Source organism: Ursus americanus, chromosome 2 (genome assembly GCF_024610735.1).
Source record: "Ursus americanus isolate L20-20 chromosome 2, mUrsAme1.1.p, whole genome shotgun sequence".
Taxonomy (NCBI): domain Eukaryota; kingdom Metazoa; phylum Chordata; class Mammalia; order Carnivora; family Ursidae; genus Ursus; species Ursus americanus.
Genome location: NC_142128.1, coordinates 93,845,454 through 93,863,026, shown reverse-complemented (window position 1 = coordinate 93,863,026; position 17,573 = coordinate 93,845,454). Strand labels below are relative to the sequence as shown.

Sequence of the window (17,573 nt, the reverse complement as noted above, 5' to 3'; positions counted from 1 at the left end):
GACAGATAAAAATTAGCCAGGCAAGGAAGCAAGGGGCAGAGAGAATGGTGTTCTGAGTAGAAAGGAAAACAAGTGTACAAGCCGGGAGCCATGGTGCATACAGGGAACTGCAGTTAGCTTCTTTCTGGTTGGCTTAGAAGGTGAATGTGGACGAGTAGTGAGAGATGGAGCATCTGGGCCAGACCATGGAGGAATCTTGCATGATGGGTTAAGGAGTTTTAATTTTGTTATCCAGTTGTGGGGAATCATTGAAAAACAAGGCTAGAGCTAGTTGTAGAGGGGGATGGAGGTCGCCAGTTTGCATTGTCCGTGATGCTGGGGGTGGGGAGGAGAGGAGCTCACAGAGTAGGAGGGGGCTCATCTGGAGCAGTTAGAACACTAGGCCAGTGTGATGTCATAGGGACCGAGGGGCGTTGTGACTCGTCTATGTAAAGTTTTATTGTTTAACTTTAATTCCTAATTTAAGTATTTTTAAATACCACTTTATGATTTCAACTAAATGGATAGAATGCATCTAATGACACAGATATTTACGGTATGTATTTTAATTAACTGGCTAAAATAAATCTTAATAACAAGTGTGTCATAGAATTACATTTTTGAGCGAATAGAGTGCAATGTTCATTCTGCCTGTAGGTGCCACTAAGAACACTAGGAAAAGGATTCTAAGGGCTCACCATAGCAAATTAAAATGAGAAGTGCAAAGCCTTATAACTTTAACTTGAATTTATTTCTCTTTCACAATTATAGGATGGTTCAGCAATTTGCTGTGGACTTCGAGAAGAGAATTGAAGGGTCAGGGGATCAAGTAGATACCCTAGAGCTCTCAGGAGGGGCTAAAATCAATCGTATATTCCATGAACGCTTTCCTTTTGAGATAGTAAAGGTTTGTACCAAATGTTATTTTTTTCCTTTCACCTCATTTTATTTCCATGTTCTGTTCTATATAACTGTTCATAAAATATTATGAGAGTGGTATAGGACTAAGATAGGTCTTTGAACAAAAATCTTCATACTCAGGTGATGAAATTTAGGAGAGAAGTATTTTCTTACTGATGGTTCTGATTTTACTTATTTAATGGGATCTAACAACATTCCAAATTATTTCAACAAATACTAATTGAGTTCCTATGAAGTTTATTTGTTGTCTAATTAATTTAAAAATATTTTTTGAGCACCTGTTCTGTGCCAAAATTCTAGGTGCCCATGATCAAGACAGAGAGAGGCACTGTCTGGTGGGGAAAGACAGAAAATTTTACAACTAGACAAAGTAAAAAAACATCAAGTGTTATGTAACATAATGTTAGAGAGGTAGAGGGGTTAAGTGAGCCACTTTTTTTTTTTTTAAAGATTTATTTGTTTTAGGGAGAGAAAGACAGCACGAGCACGAGGAGCAGGGGGAGAGGGAGAGAGAGAATCTCAACCAGACTCCCTGCTGAGTGCAGAGCCTAATGCAGGCCTTGATCCCAGGACCCTGAGATCATGACCTGAGCTGAAACCAAGAGTCAGACACTTAATTGACTGCTCCACCCAGGTGTCCCAAGTGAGCCACTTTTGATGGGATGTTTCAGGCAAGGTCTTTCTGAGTAGGGGACATTGAAAGCATGACCAGAATGGCATGAAGAGGTCAGCTGGAAGGGTCTTGGCGAAGAGGGTCATTGAAGGCAAGCAGCCGAGGATGAGGCCCTGCAGTAAGCATCTGTACAGTGGGTAAGGAATAGATGAGGGTGGTACAGAGCTGAGGAAGGGGAGAGGGCTACGGCATCAATCCAGAGGAAGAAAGTGCCCAGTTTGTGCAGGGCCTTCCAGGTTGCAGTGAGGTGTTTACATTTACTGATGAGAAGTTAGGGGAGAGTTTTAAGAAAAGGTGTGACCTGATTTGGTGGATGATCTTAAAAGAACACTTTGCAGGCTGGATCTTAAAGGGGCAAGAGTTGATTCAGGGAGACAAGTAAGGTGAGTTAAACAGTGGGACCAGAGAAGGAGTGAATCTGCTTTCTCTGGGGCCTAAAGTTTGTACAATTGGGGGTGGCCTTAAAGAAGAATACAAAATTATAAACACACAGTTAGGCACAGGGTCTTGGAAGGTGCTTATGTAAGAGAGAAGCCCTGAATCTTAATCTTCTTGAGCTTCATAGTAAAAATGCCCCAGAAGAGAGGATGGATAAAGTGGAGGGATTTGTGATTTTGGAGGTAGGGTCAGTAGGGCTTGGCTTGATATGGGGGATGCAAGAAGAAGATTCAAGATGACTCCTCAGGCTTTGGCTTGCACAACAGCAAATGTTAGGGGCCATCAGATGAGGGAAACGGAGCAAAAGCTGAGTTTGTGTAGAGGTATGAACGGAGAGTTTTATTTTGGCTAGGCTTAGGATGGCTTGCCCATTAGGCAACTAAGTAGTATGGCTTCACATACAGAGGAGGGTGCTTATGTCTTGGCGTGGGAAGCAAATGGGTAAATAGATTGTTTCATTAAAATGTGCTAAGTAAAGTGATAAACTTCAGCACAGGGTGCTATGGAAACACAGCCTACGGACCCGAATCCCAGACTGAGTGCATGAGGGAGCCTGGCTTCTGAGCGGAGTTTGGAAGGATGAGCAGCTAGTCAGCAGGACGGGGTTGGGGCCTGGAGTTGTTCCACATAGAGAAGGAGGAACAATAAAGGCTGAGCCGTGGGCCACAGGGTGTGGGTAGGAAACTAAGCAGTTCACTGTTCTACGTTATAAAGTGGGGGGGGGGGAATGGATAGACAGTGAGGCTGGAGAAGCCAAATCTCAGAACTCAGGGGCTAAACAAAATGTGCTCCTGATATCCCTTTTAGGTCTAAGCTCCATGACACTTTGATCCTAATTCCAAATAAATTTAAAGTACCTAGAACTTCTGGGAAATTTTTATGCAGCCATCTCTCCTGCATTGGATTGGTAAAATATTATTAATTTCCTCTTGTAAAGAGGCCTTGAATGCAGGTGGTTAAAATGGCCGGGGAGAAAAGACAGCCATTGTTAATCTCGGCACAGCTGGACTGCTGTTGCATGTCAGGTGACACTCTTATTTATGCATTTGTCTGTGAATACATTTAGTACATTCAGCAAAAGAATGAAGAATTGTGTATTTCAAATGAATGGCCAGATTTATGTCCAGAAGGCATCCTTATGCATAGCGCTCCTATCTATAATAGAGTTAAAATCCACTACACGAAAACTCCCAGAAATCCCCAATGTTCTATGTTGCCTTGAACTTTACAGAAACAGATGTTTCGACCATCTGGGTTTAAGTTAGGAAAGACATGAGTATCCATTTATTAATAACGAAGTAAAGTTATTCTCATTTTTAAATATTCAACAATATTATTATTCAAAGGAATTAAGTGTCATAACTGTGGCTCATTTTGCATCTGCAGATGGAGTTCAATGAGAAAGAATTGCGAAGAGAAATAAGCTATGCAATCAAAAACATACATGGTATCAGGCAAGTGATTCACATTTTCCTTGTCTCAGTTCAAGCTACTAAAAGAAAATTAATGTTTATAAATGGCTAGTGAAGTAGCCTTTTCATCATCGGAGCAGAGTGGAACACAGAGGTGGGAGTAAGAAATAGGAGACTCTCGTTTGAGTTTAATGGTAATTTCCTGTATTGTCACACTCACAAAAGAGAAGACTTTTCAATTAAAAAAAGCAGAAACACTCCCTGCACTCACAGCACTGTACTCTGCCCAACTAGGGATTTGCCAGTGAGCAAGACCTTGTTCTCCAGAGCTGCCTTGCGTTTTAGGGAGGGAGGCCTGACATGCTCCTAAGGAATCATTACCTACACAGAGACAGGACAGATACATTTTGGCTGCAGTTGTGGAGTAAGATTGGGAGAGGTTAATGAAGCTGGTGACTTTTGAGTTGAACCTTGCCTGTATAGAGAACGAGAATGATTTCAATAGGCAACAGTGTGCTGTGTGTTTACACGTGTGTGTGCATGTGTGAAACATGAGAGGCTGGGGATTGTTGAGGCAAGAGGGTAAGAGAGAGGGCTTAAAGTGGAAAGAGTAGTGTGAGCAAAGGCAGAGGGGTGGAAAAGTGCAGCAGGGATTCGTGGAGTGGGGAGTCATGCATTTTGATAGGACAAGAGAGCAGCGGGACGTGAGGCTGTGAGGGGAACTTGTCCCTTGTGTGGAAGTTTGTGTGGAATTTTCCCTTGTATAAAATGGGATCATTCTCATTTACTTTCTTTAAAGCACTATGATAAGAAGAAAATGAATTTAAAAAAAATGAAAAAGATGAATTTAAAACACACATTTCTTGAGTTCATGTACAGAATTTAATGGAGCATATATTAAGTGTCCTGAATTTAAGGTATTGAACTTAGGTTGCCTACTTCATGAATGATCTCATGGGAAGGTGGTGTCCCCTGTCTATGGGCCACTGTGTCTCAGCTTCTGCCACAGGTCAAGATGGGACGATTTTGGGAGCAGAGCCTGAGAGGACAAAGTTTGACACTGAGTGTACATGTGAAAGGAGTTAGGACATTTGAATTCTCTATCATTTTAACATTTAGATGACCTGCTCTGCAAGTTGCAAATAGGATAGGTAAATATGCATTCACAAAGTAAAAGGGTGAAAACGTTCTATAACCAAATCCAGTATTTTTCTCTCACTGTCAGTAGGGTTTCTAAGTTCCCTACTAATTCTATTTTGTCTCCCTCAAATCTAGAATACATTTGGTGTAGAAACTGTGTCTTGCTCTTGAGCTGGGCGGAGCTAGTATTCAAACATGTCAATCTGATAAGTGCAGTGAAACCAAATCACATTTTTTGGGTCATGAAGTATTTTTATATATGTACTTACTTTACTGTAAAAGTAAAATACAGTACTTTTACTTGGCTTTAACAACTTCTTATCAGATACATTTTTGCTGAATGTAACTGCGAAAGCTCATAACTCAGTTTTGAAGCTTTCTGATTTACATGCATACCAAAAGAAGAAATTGGTTGTTGTTTATTATTCTGGAATTAATTTGCCTATAAGATGATAAGAAGTGTACAGTGTCCTAAGAATAAGACATACTCGTGGCATGATTACTTAGGCTCTTAATTACGCTTAATTTGAAAAGTTTTGTTTCCAACGGATTGTTAGATATTTGAATAACAGAAGCCATCTTTGTCCACTGCAGACCTAATGGTCCTTTGTTTTGCAGGCACTGTGTGCCCGTAAATAGCAAGGGAGGAAGACAGTCCTTGTAGGGCAAACAAAGATAAATGCAGTAATGACCTTTCTACCAGGGTAGTAACAAGACTATGTGTGCTCAGACCACTGCAATGCAAAATAGGATTTGGGGTTCAGAGAAGGAAGACCTTGTCAGGGGCAGGACTGGAGAATGTGAGCTGGAGGAAGTGGTTGCTTTTGATCTGGGCTTTGAAGCATAGGTGGGACTCGGACAGGCTGGAAGTGTGGGGAGGGCAAAGTGAACCTCACGGACAGAGGCAAAGACAGAAAACGTTAGTATGAGTGTGTTTGTGGAAAGGCCAATGGTTGATGGTTGAGTTTGGCTGAAACATAGGGTGCATGAAAAGGAGGAGGCAAATAACTGAAACGGAAGATTAGGGTCAGACAGGGAAATTTTTAATGTTAGACCAAACAGTGTGGATTTTATTCTGGTCCAACGTGGAGAAACTTCAAATTATAGTATAGTATGATCACTACAGTTAGAAAGAGAGGTGAGCATAGGGTGCTAAAGTAAATGATTAGAAGGGACCAGAATAAAGCTGCTGTAAGGGAAGTGTGGAAGAAATTTCCCAAAAGAAGCACCACAGAATTGAGTGGTGAAGGAGGAGAAGTTAAAGAAATGAGAAGAGGGAGGGAGGAGGGCCTGGGAATGGGGAGGACCAAGCACCAGCACGTGGCCCCTGCAGGGCTTTGGGCGTGATGATACTCAGGGTTCAAGTTCCCTCTTCTGGTAGCTTTTCTACATTGGCCTTTTATTTAGACGTAATCATTTTTTCACTTTTTATCACACACACACACACACACACACACACACACACACACACACACACACACACATCTGCTTTCCTGCGCTCCTGCACAGCATGAGAAAAACATTGTTATGATACCAATTTGAATTAATTCCAGCCAAGTGAAAAGATACTTGCTATTTTGTTTATTATTTGTTATTTTTGTAAACTCACAATTTAAGCATCCTGGGTCCCAAGCTACTTCTACTTAACTGTCTTCCTTTTCCTCCAGCACCCCAGGACCTCAGACCGGGAACCACGGAACTTGCTATAATACAGCTCTCCTGGAAAGAATAGACTGCATAGTCAGGAACACTACTATTCTAGTGTTGGCAAAATGAGAATTATTTTCTGCTCTATGAAGGACAAGAGGGGGTTGCTTTTGGAATACTTTAGACAGAAATGGAAATTTAGGACACCATTTTTATCGTAGCATTGCTTTTTATTGCTGTGAAACAGTGAGAAAAGATGAATTACAGTTAAACATTAGTTACAGGTCATATTTTTCCGGTCCATGAAAACATTTTGGGAACTGTTTTTAGGTAATGGTAATCATCTATAGAATGAAATTTATTATGGAATCGTAGTAGTGAAGATATTGTTACAAATAATACTACTGATAGAATAAATCACTACATAACTTTTAAACTTGGGTATTACATGCTTGCTGTAGGTGACACGTCAGTTAAAACCTTCATCAAAAAAGTATTGGATATTACTTAATTTAAAAAAATCTAATGTCCTGCTCTTTCTTATATTCAGGACAGGGTTGTTTACTCCAGATATGGCATTTGAAGCAATAGTCAAAAAGCAAATTGTAAAGCTGAAAGGACCTTCCTTGAAGAGTGTAGATCTGGTAATACAAGAATTAATCAACACTGTCAAGAAGTGTACCAAAAAAGTAAGTTTGAATTATTTAACTTTCCAACAATTAACTTTTGGTTTACCCATATTTCCTACCCTGCTACATGCCTCTCTTTCCCTGACCCCTCACTTTGTTGTAAAGGTAGTATGTTTGCCCAAGGGGAAGGATTGTGAAAAGTATTGAGTGGGAATTGCTTTCATGGTAGATGGGCAGGGATATTATCTGTCTATTGTCTTCTTCCATGCCAAACAGGGTTGCTTAAACCAGAAAGAGTATTTTAGTTAGCTAGTTTTCTCCTTATTGTCTTAAACAGGTAAATATCACTTTATAACAATTACGTGAATGCCCTAAACTAGTTTTTCTTATGGTGTATGGATGGGGATAATTGTCAGGGGAAGGGGATCATTGACATTGTGTATATCAGTAAAAAAAATTCTTCGAAATTTTAAATGAATTACATTTGAACTTGGACATTCTGCGAAGCAGCGGCGTGGTGTAGTAGTAAAGACCCCAGACTCTGAAGTCCAGTTACCTAGATTCAAATCCTGGCTCTGCTACTTACTTTCTACGTGACCTTGAGTATCAAACTTAATCCCTTATTGTCTTGTAAATTTCTTTGTGAAAAGAGGATGAAAATAGTAACAATACGACCTCCATGAGAATTAAACGAGATGATGCCTCAAACCCATGGGACATCTAACACATTGAATAACCATAGCAAGTGGTCAGGAAACGGTGGCTAGTCTATAACTGGCCATTTCAGTTAGCATCTAATATTCCCTACTTTGTGATGTTTATTGAATCTATAATGTAGAGTAGTGGGGGAGAGACTTCCCCTGTGGGGGACTCCTCGCTGAGGAACATGGAGGAATTGTGCTGGATTCCATCCATTCTATGGGGGCATGAAAGGGGTACCCTGTGTTAGAAACTGTAAGAAGGGAGTTAGTGATGATGTTTAGGGTAGGGCGGGCCTAGCCCCATGGTAGTCAACACTGGTACTTATTTCTTGAAAGTATAGATTGTTCTGGTTTTGTAGGTTTTGTTACCCTTCCCTTTCTGTATGGTTACTATAAGTAACCTCCCTAAAGAACCAGTGGGAAGTAAGAGAGATAGAGAATGTAGATGAATATGGTTTCCAGTTACCTGGCAGAAAAATTCGGACGAAGAAAGATGAAAGTAGTAAAAGAGGAGAGCCAGCTAAATCCCTAGATGCCAATGCTAAAAGAAAAGGAGATAAGGGGGGAATAGCTTGGGGCCCAGAAGTGGTTGTGGAGCTTCAGACTTTTTCTCCAGACCTCTCATTCTTCTTCTACCTTGTTACTTAATGTCCTAGTTTCTTTCCTCCAAAATGAGAAAAGCCATAAGAGTTAAGGGACTGAGGAAAGGGAAGAGGATACACATGGAGAAGAAAACAAAAAAACAACCTTTATACCAGCTCTCCATTTGAAAACTTGAAGCCCATTGATGATACTTCGCATTCCTATTTGTCCTTGCCTATACCTCAACATGCAGTCATTCTTGCCACCTGTATAGTTAAAGCTCTCCTCATTGGCCACCTCATAAGTGACACCGAATTAATTGATGCTGCCTTCTCTGTTAACCACAGGAATGCCACCCTCAGCACATAGAAATTTTCAGACAGAAGCTTCCCTTGAGATTGCCCATGTGCTCCTGTTCCCACCAGGAAAGCTGTCTTTTTTCCCAAGGGCCCATTGTGTTGTGTTTGTCCTCAAGCCTGTTTAGTCGGTTGTATTTCTTATTTTAATCGTGTAGTTGAAATGAAGAGCAAATGAACTGATGAAACACAGAAAAGACTGAGTTTTGTTTCTATAAACACAGCTTCAGAGAGACTTGATAAACGTTAGCTATAAAAGTTTTGTTGTTGACGAGGTGTAGGCAGGACAATGCTGAAAGAAGGTGGGGAGAGTTATAAAATTCTAGATGGGCTCTGCATTCAGATTATTTCACAAGTGTCTTCAGGTTCTCCCTCCACTTTAAAGAAAGCCAAACTGGAAATCATAGATGAAGGATGTGGTTTATGTAAGACAGAAGATGCATAACTCCAATCAGCAGATCCAAATGCAGGGAACAGGCCTTGGCCTTACATCAGAAGATTGGCACATGTGTATACATTTATGTTTTAAGTTATATCGAGTGTTTATGGTATGTATGAATCTTTTTTTTTTTTTTTTATCATTTCCCATTGTATCCAACTTGCAGGAAAACCAACTGTCAGTCCTGATGGCGTGGGAAGAGACAGCTTGTTCCTGGACACCTTTTGGCTTCTATTCTTTTGCTCTCCACCCTTTGAACCTCCCTTTTCCATTATGCTTTCTGGATCAATGGTAGCTGTATATTTGTGCTGTCTTCTCAAAACCCTGTATATTTTGTCTTAAATAAACCCCACTTTCTCCCTGAGATTATTGCTTATCCTGCAGCTCTCTTCACTGAAGAATATTTATTGGCTCAAACCCGAAGAATCTAAGGGCTTGCATCGGACTTGACCTCTGCCTACTTCTCCTTCTGTGACTTCCAAACATTATGCCTTCAATGTCCTGGAAATTCTTCAGTAAAGGCCCCAGTGGTACCAGCTCTGCTTTTCCCTTCTATTCACTGTCACCATCATATCCTAGTCACTCCCTTGCATTTGTCAATATATTTAGAACCTCACTTACATTTTTCCTCTTCATCCTAAATTCACCTTCAGCTTGGATGATTTCAGTAGAGATCCATGTAGAGATGGTGTCCAACACCCAACAACTACTGTTCTTTGAGACCTTTGACTCCAGTGTCTCTCCATTTATTCCGTACTAGTATGATACTTCCATGACCTCTTGTGGTCCTTGTCATCACTGACAAATGTTCTACCAAGAGATCCTTCAGAAATTTCAAACTGTATATCTAAGGTTTTCAGAATGCTGATCACCCCTCCTAACTTTTTTAGGTTATAAGTCAGTTAGAAAATTGGGAGAAAAGCTTAGAGGAGGATTGAAACTTAGTATCCACTTTGCTGCTGATAAATCTAGATTGGAAAATGTGTCTGGGACTTGCTGTTGAAATGGGAGCCTCCTGTTACTTCCTCTTCTGACAGTAAAACTTAAAGCCCACAGTGGTGGAGAGAGTTAGATGTGCACGCATACGAAATACAGAGTATTTTGGTTTGCCTTCCATCTGTGGGAATGTAAGCCAGTAAATGTCAGAGAGCCCCGTCTGAGCGGTGACTTAGCACACCTACCCGACCCAACAGAGAGCTGAGGACTGATGCAGGTCAGGTTCTCACCATCTTACCAGTCAACGTGTCTTTTTTTTCTCCCCCTCTTTCTTTCTGTGAGCTGGAGAAAATAATAGAAGTTTCTTCAGTAGGACTTCCCCAAGAGGGCAGAAGTGTTGATGAAAAGTTCTTACTTTATCAGTGAGGCGTGAAAGGTGCTGTGGAGGAGGAAGTGAGGGAGCAATTCTTCCCTATGCCTAGTAGTCTGTTACAAGCTTCTACCCTTCCAGCTCTCTCTCTCCTGTGCTCTCCCTATAACCACTCTCTGCTCATCAATTTCATTCTTATTTTAAGTAATGATTTCACAGAGAAAATAGGAGCCATAAGTGGGAACATTAATTTCCCAAACTTACTGGTATTCCCAACCCTGCCTCTCCTTCCCTCTGTCTCTGTTGATGTGGTTTCCCTGACCGGGGCTGTGCTCCTATCTGTACTCTCACCCTCTTATGGGACTTACTCTTTTATTCTTCTTTCTCTTAAATCATCACTTTCTCCATCACATTAAAAATTATCTAACTTAAAAGCAGTAACAACAATAACAAAAACCTATCTACTACCTTATTCTCTCCTTTTCTTCGTGTGAAACCTTCTTGGGGAAAAAGGTAGTTTACACTTGCTATCTTTATTTTCTTATCTCCAGTTGATCTGTAACTCTCTGAAATGTGGCTTCCATGCCACTACTCTATTGAGTAATTATGGTAAAGGTCGACCAGAGACCTGATTGCCAAATGCACCGCGCACTCATTCCTGATACCGTAGACCACTCTCTTTTTGAAGCTGACACCCCCTCTCATGGCTGCTCTTCCATCTTTCTCATGATCCCTCCTCTGTCTCCTTTGAGTTTATCCACCTTTCGTGCCTCTGAACACCAGAGTCACACAGAGCTTGCTCCTGGTTTTCTTCTCTTTTTACTATCCTTTCTTCCTGCCAGATCCTATCTCCCATAGCTCAGCTACCACTTAAAATGTTGTTGATTCCCAAATCCGTAACTCCAGCTCAGCCTCTGTACTAAAATGGTCGACTCCGCAGTCTGTCTACTGCCACTACTCTCTTCTAACTTACGGCCCTGAACAGTTGTTGTTTTTTTTTTTTTAAACTAAATTACTCCAGTGGCCTCCTAACTGGTTTTTCTACCTCCAGTCTAGCCACCATCAAATTCACCCTCCCCACTGCTGGCAAAGTGGCCCTTCTAAAATACATCTATTTTGCCTGTTACCTCAAAATTATGCAATGGCTCCTCATGTCTTGAGAATAAGGTACAAATCATTTACAGTTCCTTCTAGTTTCACATGTGATCCCTGAATACACTTCTTTAGTTACATCTATTGTCACTTTGTGCCTGCTTCAGCCGTTCCAAGTGATTTGCGCCATCCTCACGGAATTGTCATGCCTTTATGCTTCACACGCGTGATTCTCTTTGTTCAGAATGTCTCCTTTTCCTCTTGTCTTCACCTGCCATCCCCTCTCATTTTTTATGATCCAGCTCAACCGTCATCATTTTCCTAAGAAATCTTCCTGCAGGGCCGCTGGGGGTCCTCTCCTGGTCTCCCTCCCTATTCCCTTTTCAGTGCTTTTGTTGGCACCCTATGTTTACTTCTATCATAGCATTTATGATCCTACATTGTGGTTTGTTTGTAATTTATTTGTTTAGGTTAATGTCTCCTCTTGTTGGTTATAAGCTCCTAAAAAAAAAAGAAGCTGTGTCTTTTATCTTCTTATTCTTGGCATCTAACATTATGACTAACCCTACAGTGGAGGCATTCTATAAATACTTATTAACAACTTAGATATTCTAAAGTTACCCTGATGCTAAAGAAATGTGCACTTGGTTTTAAAAGAATTCCTTTTAAAATAATAAGATTTGAACAGGTCTTCTTTTCCGTATTTTCCTTATTTCTCATTTTGATGTTTTCGACTTTTGCCCTCATTATGCCCACCTCCAAGTTCTTGTACTTTAAAACCAGTCTAATTAAAATCTTTTGCAAAGCAAAATAATCTTAATTAAAGTTGATTATACCAGGACTTTATTATTTGGCCCCTTTTGAACATGAGCCATAGATAACATGATTATATAATTTATCATCCAACGTAGGATTCTTTTGAGATTGAAAGGGGGAGCTATTAATACATTCATTGGAATAGTAGGAGGAAAGTAAGACTGCTCCAGGCAATATGAAAGGCATAGTTACTCTAGCTGTATTGTGAATATATATATATATGCATGTATATTTTTAAAACAATATTTTCATTTATAATATTTCTCATGTTGAATGTCTTATGTGTAAAATATTTAATTTTCCCCCTTAAGCCACATAAATAAACATCAGTGAAAAACATGAGATTTATGTTTGTTCAAGTAACAAAACACAAAGCTAGACTTCTAACCTGGGGGAATGCAATCTTCTCGGGTATTTTCTCACTGTTGTCTCTGGGGCACTGGAGGACAAGACAAGAACATTAGAGCTTTATGAACCGTTTGGCTTCACTCCAGGGACATGTCAATTTCAGAATTTTTCTGGTGGGCATCAGCTCTCAGCTGCTTTTCTTTACCCCCAATTCTCCAGTGCATCATCGCAGGGTCCTGAAGTTCTTTCAGGAAGCACTGAGAGGAACATCTTGTTTTTTAAACCACAGTTTAGCAACTGTGCCATTTATTGGCCTCTTGGGGAACCACATTCTTGGATTGCCATCATACCAATTAATTGATTTTTTTTTTCCCTGCTCAGAAAAAGGAAAAAAAAAAAGCTTTGCAAGGAAATAAAAAAGATGCCTTGGATGGCTGTTAGAAATACAAGGAAAATTTTTTCATTAAAAAGCGCTGTTAGAAGAAATACTGAATTCTGTGGTATGTTAAGTGAGTAAATATCTTGCTCTAGGTACACATACTAATCAAGTGAATCTAAAGTCCTTAGCGTGGCTTTCAAGGTCCCACGTGATTTTTGCCCTTTTCATCTCTAGTCTCCTCCCACTTTCCCCTTGGTCCATTCCAGCGACACTGGTCTCCTTGTTTCTTCAACAGGTCAAGGAGAGATGATGGCAGGGCCTTTGTACTTCTCATTCTCAACGTTGGAGATGACCTGCCTCAAGATATTTGTGTGGATCACACCCTTGCTTCTTTTCAAGTCTCTCCTCAAAGGCTGCCGAATCAGAGTCTTTGTTTCTCTGACTTTTCTATCTATAGTTATACATGCCTCCTTTTAAACACACACACACACACACACACACACACACACACACACACACACACTCTTCATCTACTTACCAAACTTTGTTTTTCTTTGTGGCACATATGACCACATGAATTATACTATGTATGTCTTTTGTTTTTCTTGTTGGACAATAAAGGGACTTGGAGAATATAAGCTCCATGGGAGTAGGGACTTGGTTTGTTCAACACTGTATTCACAACCCTAAAACAGCCAGATTTTCAATAATAATTATTGAATGAATGCTTGAAAGAATAAATGAATCATGTCTCATTGATGTGGCGGGTGATGATCAGTTTGACTGCAGTAACCACTTGATTACATTCCCTGAAAGTCTGTAGCAGGATAGCTGCAAAGCATCCTGCTCAAATAGGGCTTTCTTGTAGGTCTGGATGGATCTGCTGTGGTTTCTACTCTGTAAAAAAAGACTTGCATTTCATCTCCTCTAATGGCTAGCTGTCCAGTCTAACAAACTGTGCTGTGTTTTGCATAGAATAGATGCCTTACATAACTCAGGTTTCAAATCAGGCTGAACTGATTTGAGCATGAACTTTTTGTTAGATGTTATAGGGAACTCAGGCCTGGCACTTGACTTTTAAAGGAGAGGAATTTCACCTTTTTGTTATTGTTACTTGTTTTTAACCCCGACCCCCACTTTTTTTATTGAGCTATAATTGATATATAACATTATATTAGTTCCAGGTGTACCACGTAATGACTCGGTATTTGCATATACTGTGAAATGGTCACCACAACGGGCCTAGTTAGCATCCATCTCCATCACCACACATAGTTGAAGAATGTTTTCTTGTGATGAGAACTTCAAAGATCTACTCTCAGCAACTTTCAAATATACGGGCCAGTATTATTAACTATGGTCACCGTGCTGTACATACATTACATCCCTAGGACTTAAATTTATTTTGTAACGGTAAGTTTGGACCTTTTGGCTGTCACCCATCTCACCCGCCCTGGCCCCTGGCAACCACCAATCTGTTCTCGGTGTCTGAGCTCAATTGCTGTTATTGCTTCTTAGATTCCACAAGCTTCTCCAAGTGTGATCATGCAGATTTGTCTTTCTCTGTCTGACTTCTCACTTAGCCCCTGCCCTCAAGGTCCAGCCATGTTGTCACCAAGGATGGGACTTCCTTCTTTTTAATGGCTGAGTAATATTCCAGGCTTTTCACCTTTTCGTCTCATAATTCACTAAAGAATTTATCATCTTTATAATTAATTCTTCATTTGTAATTTGCCTTGGCCTCCACTGTTCCCCTTACCTTCTGTTTTGATTTTTCTTTTCAAACTGCTCATTACTATGTCCACCAGAGATGAACTTGAAAAGAAGGGAAATGAAAATCTGATTATTATCTTCAGGTGTTGTTTTGAGACAGTGTCAACCCCACTCCTGGCCTCCTATATGGTGTGCTCTGAATTAGTGAGGCTGTCTCTTCTGACTACCTTTCAGCTTTATTTCACCTGAGATTAAACCTTTTTTTTTTTTTTTAAGATTTTATCTATTTATTTGAAAGAGAGACAGAGATACTGACAGAGAGCGCAAGCCGGGAGGAGAGGGAGAAGCAGGCTCCCAGGAGGGAGCCCGATGAGGGGCTCAATCCCAGCACCCTGGGATCACGACCTCAGCTGAAGATAGACGCCCAACTGACTGAGCCCCCAGGCACCCCCGAAGATTGGACTTGTATCTTTATTCCTTAGCATTTGCCTACTAACACTAGAGTTCCCATTTTTCTGCTTAGAAAAATTGTTATGGTGAGAACATACAAACATACCATATATGTTCTTCTATTATATACTTTACCATTTGTAGAAAATATTTGAGGTATAGAGATTTGGGATTTGCTTGCTTGGAGAAGGAGGGCTAGCATATCTCTCTCTCTCTGACCAGTTTTCTGAAGGCCGCCTCAATGGACCCTGGCTCCCTTCCCCTTCTACCAGCTTCAGTTAGGTCTTCTGAGACTTCCCATATGCCACTCCTAAAATGCAGAACACTCAATAAAAAAATTTCCCATTTTCCCTTGTGCAATTTCTTGACCTCTTTATACTAGAATTGTTTCTCATCTTTGATCGCCTTTGTAAATGTGAATGCTTCTGTTTTTCCTTTTTCATAATAAATGTGTTATTTCATAATAATAAATACATATTTTCTCATTTCCTGAATGAATCCAGCATTATGCTGTACATAAATAAGGGATTACTAGGATTTGTGGGCAGGTTTTAGTTCACAGAAATGGAATAAAATTATTGTATGCTTTAATGAGCAGTAAAATCATTATTGCTACTCAGTCTGTAGTGAGTGGCCAACATTGGGAAGTTTATGGCTTTTGGATCAAAACAGAGCCCATACCTTTAGGTTAGCCAAACCAATCAACTTAAGTCATGTGCATAAAAAATTTTTGTTCTGGTCTTTGGTTTATTTTCTCAATTTATGTTTGGTATGGAACTATGAACAGATGGTACCTAATAACCTGAGTCTTTGCTTAAGGCAGCGAACTAGTTACCCTTGAAGGTGTGGGAATCTTGCCTCATCTTGTGTTTGTTCCAAGAGAAACCTAATAGCTTGGCTCTCATGATCTGATTAATCAATGGCTAGTAACTTTTATAAGTGTATAATTTTTGTTTTATTGGCTGGAAAGGCCATTCAAGTGATATTTTTTCCCCTTAGGGAAAAACGTGGTCCATGCTTAAAAGTAAATTTTTATATTGAGGTGCCACAAAAATAATTAAACACAACCCTAAATAACGCTTAAAATATTGGCTTTTATTAAAACATTTTTAAAAATATATCGGATACTACTTTCTCTCAGACCATAATTAAAATTTTCTCTTGGAATTATATATTTAATGTTTTGCTTCCTAACGTCATATATATTGCATTCTTTCTACATTGAATAGTTCTTATTACTTCAGAGTATTCAGTGAAATTCTAACAAAAAGCTGTTTAGAAGTAATTAGGCATTTGGTTGCTGTCCAGCTCTGTCTGGAAGCTTCACTGTCATGATTTAAGCATCAAATCTTCTGAGGCCTTCTCAGAACAGGTTTAACCATTTCTTTTTTTGGGTTTTCCCTCGATTTTTATAAAATATTTCTCTCTGGTACGACAATTTATCTGTATAGTTAACCTGCCACTCAAGACTAGTTTTTAATATCAGGTCGTTTGACAAAACTGAGCATCAAGCTGGCTTATAGCAGTTGCCCAATGAATCTTTGTTAAATGAATGACAGCTGTGAAACGAATTTAGGAATACAAAATTAATATAACCAATGGTAAAATTTTAATTCTTTGATTCCGTATAGATCAATTTCTAGAATATTTAAATAGTTAATAGGGGAATAAATGCCTAAAGATGGTATCCTCTAGATCAATATTATTTTGGCATACATAATTACGATTTTGATGATTTTGACTAAGTATATTCTTACAACTGCAGCCTTTCAATTCTGTATTCAGAGCCAAAGAGATTGGAAATTATAATAGTTAAAAATGGTTGAGGAAGCTGTGCCTTAAATAAGAGACAAGGAAGAGAGGTAAGGAATTGAACTGAGCAATCAGAGTCAGGTATTTTTTAAAACAAAGGAAAGGGTTATGCAAACTGAGCTGGGACTCCCATAGAATGAGCTATTGAAATGAGTAGCAGGAAGCCTGATCAGAGATCATTCAGAATGTGAGTGGGACATTTGCCTTCTTATCTATATTGTGAGAAGAATTGGGACTGGAGTGTTACATTTGAGAGCCAGCAATTCAAGCCAACATTTATATTCTTACACTTTTACAGTCTTTCCAGATCAACTAGCTAGATAGAAACCATACCAGCTGCATTCCTGCCTTTCAGCAATGCCAGGCCCTGCACTGCATAGTGTCCCCTTTGATCTTTCTCTTCCTTTGCCTCCATGAGGGCCGTTCTTCCAGTGTCGTCTCTTTCCCTTTTGTTCCACTTAGAATGTAGGCTCCTTTACTTTCCAGTTGTCTCAATTATAGGTACAAAGGTATGGCTCTGGTGGGCTCCTTTCCTGGTGAAATTAGGCCCATGGGTAGACAGGAGAAACACACACACACACACACACACACACACACACACACACAGACACACACACACACACACACAGACACAAACACAAGATCAATTTTCCTGCCAAGGCCGGTAGATGGGAGGGTTCTTGGATGATTCTACTTCTTGAGATATTCTTGCCATTTTGGCCCTTTCTCTGACTTAATGA

At 39.9% G+C, this 17,573-nt stretch overlaps 1 protein-coding gene across 6 annotated transcripts in view; it reads left to right on the top strand.

Moving 5' to 3' along the window:
• The window catches only part of DNM3 (dynamin 3), a 524,707-nt gene that overhangs the window by 194,055 nt on the left and 313,079 nt on the right, over window positions 1-17,573 (top strand). For all 6 annotated transcript variants that reach the window (XM_087858849.1, XM_045814085.2, XM_045814069.2 and 3 more), the window contains 3 exons: window positions 751-886; window positions 3,398-3,465; window positions 6,761-6,899. In XM_087858849.1, coding sequence (XP_087714975.1) covers window positions 751-886; window positions 3,398-3,465; window positions 6,761-6,899 — 343 coding nt within the window. The remainder of the gene's footprint in view (window positions 1-750; window positions 887-3,397; window positions 3,466-6,760; window positions 6,900-17,573) is intronic.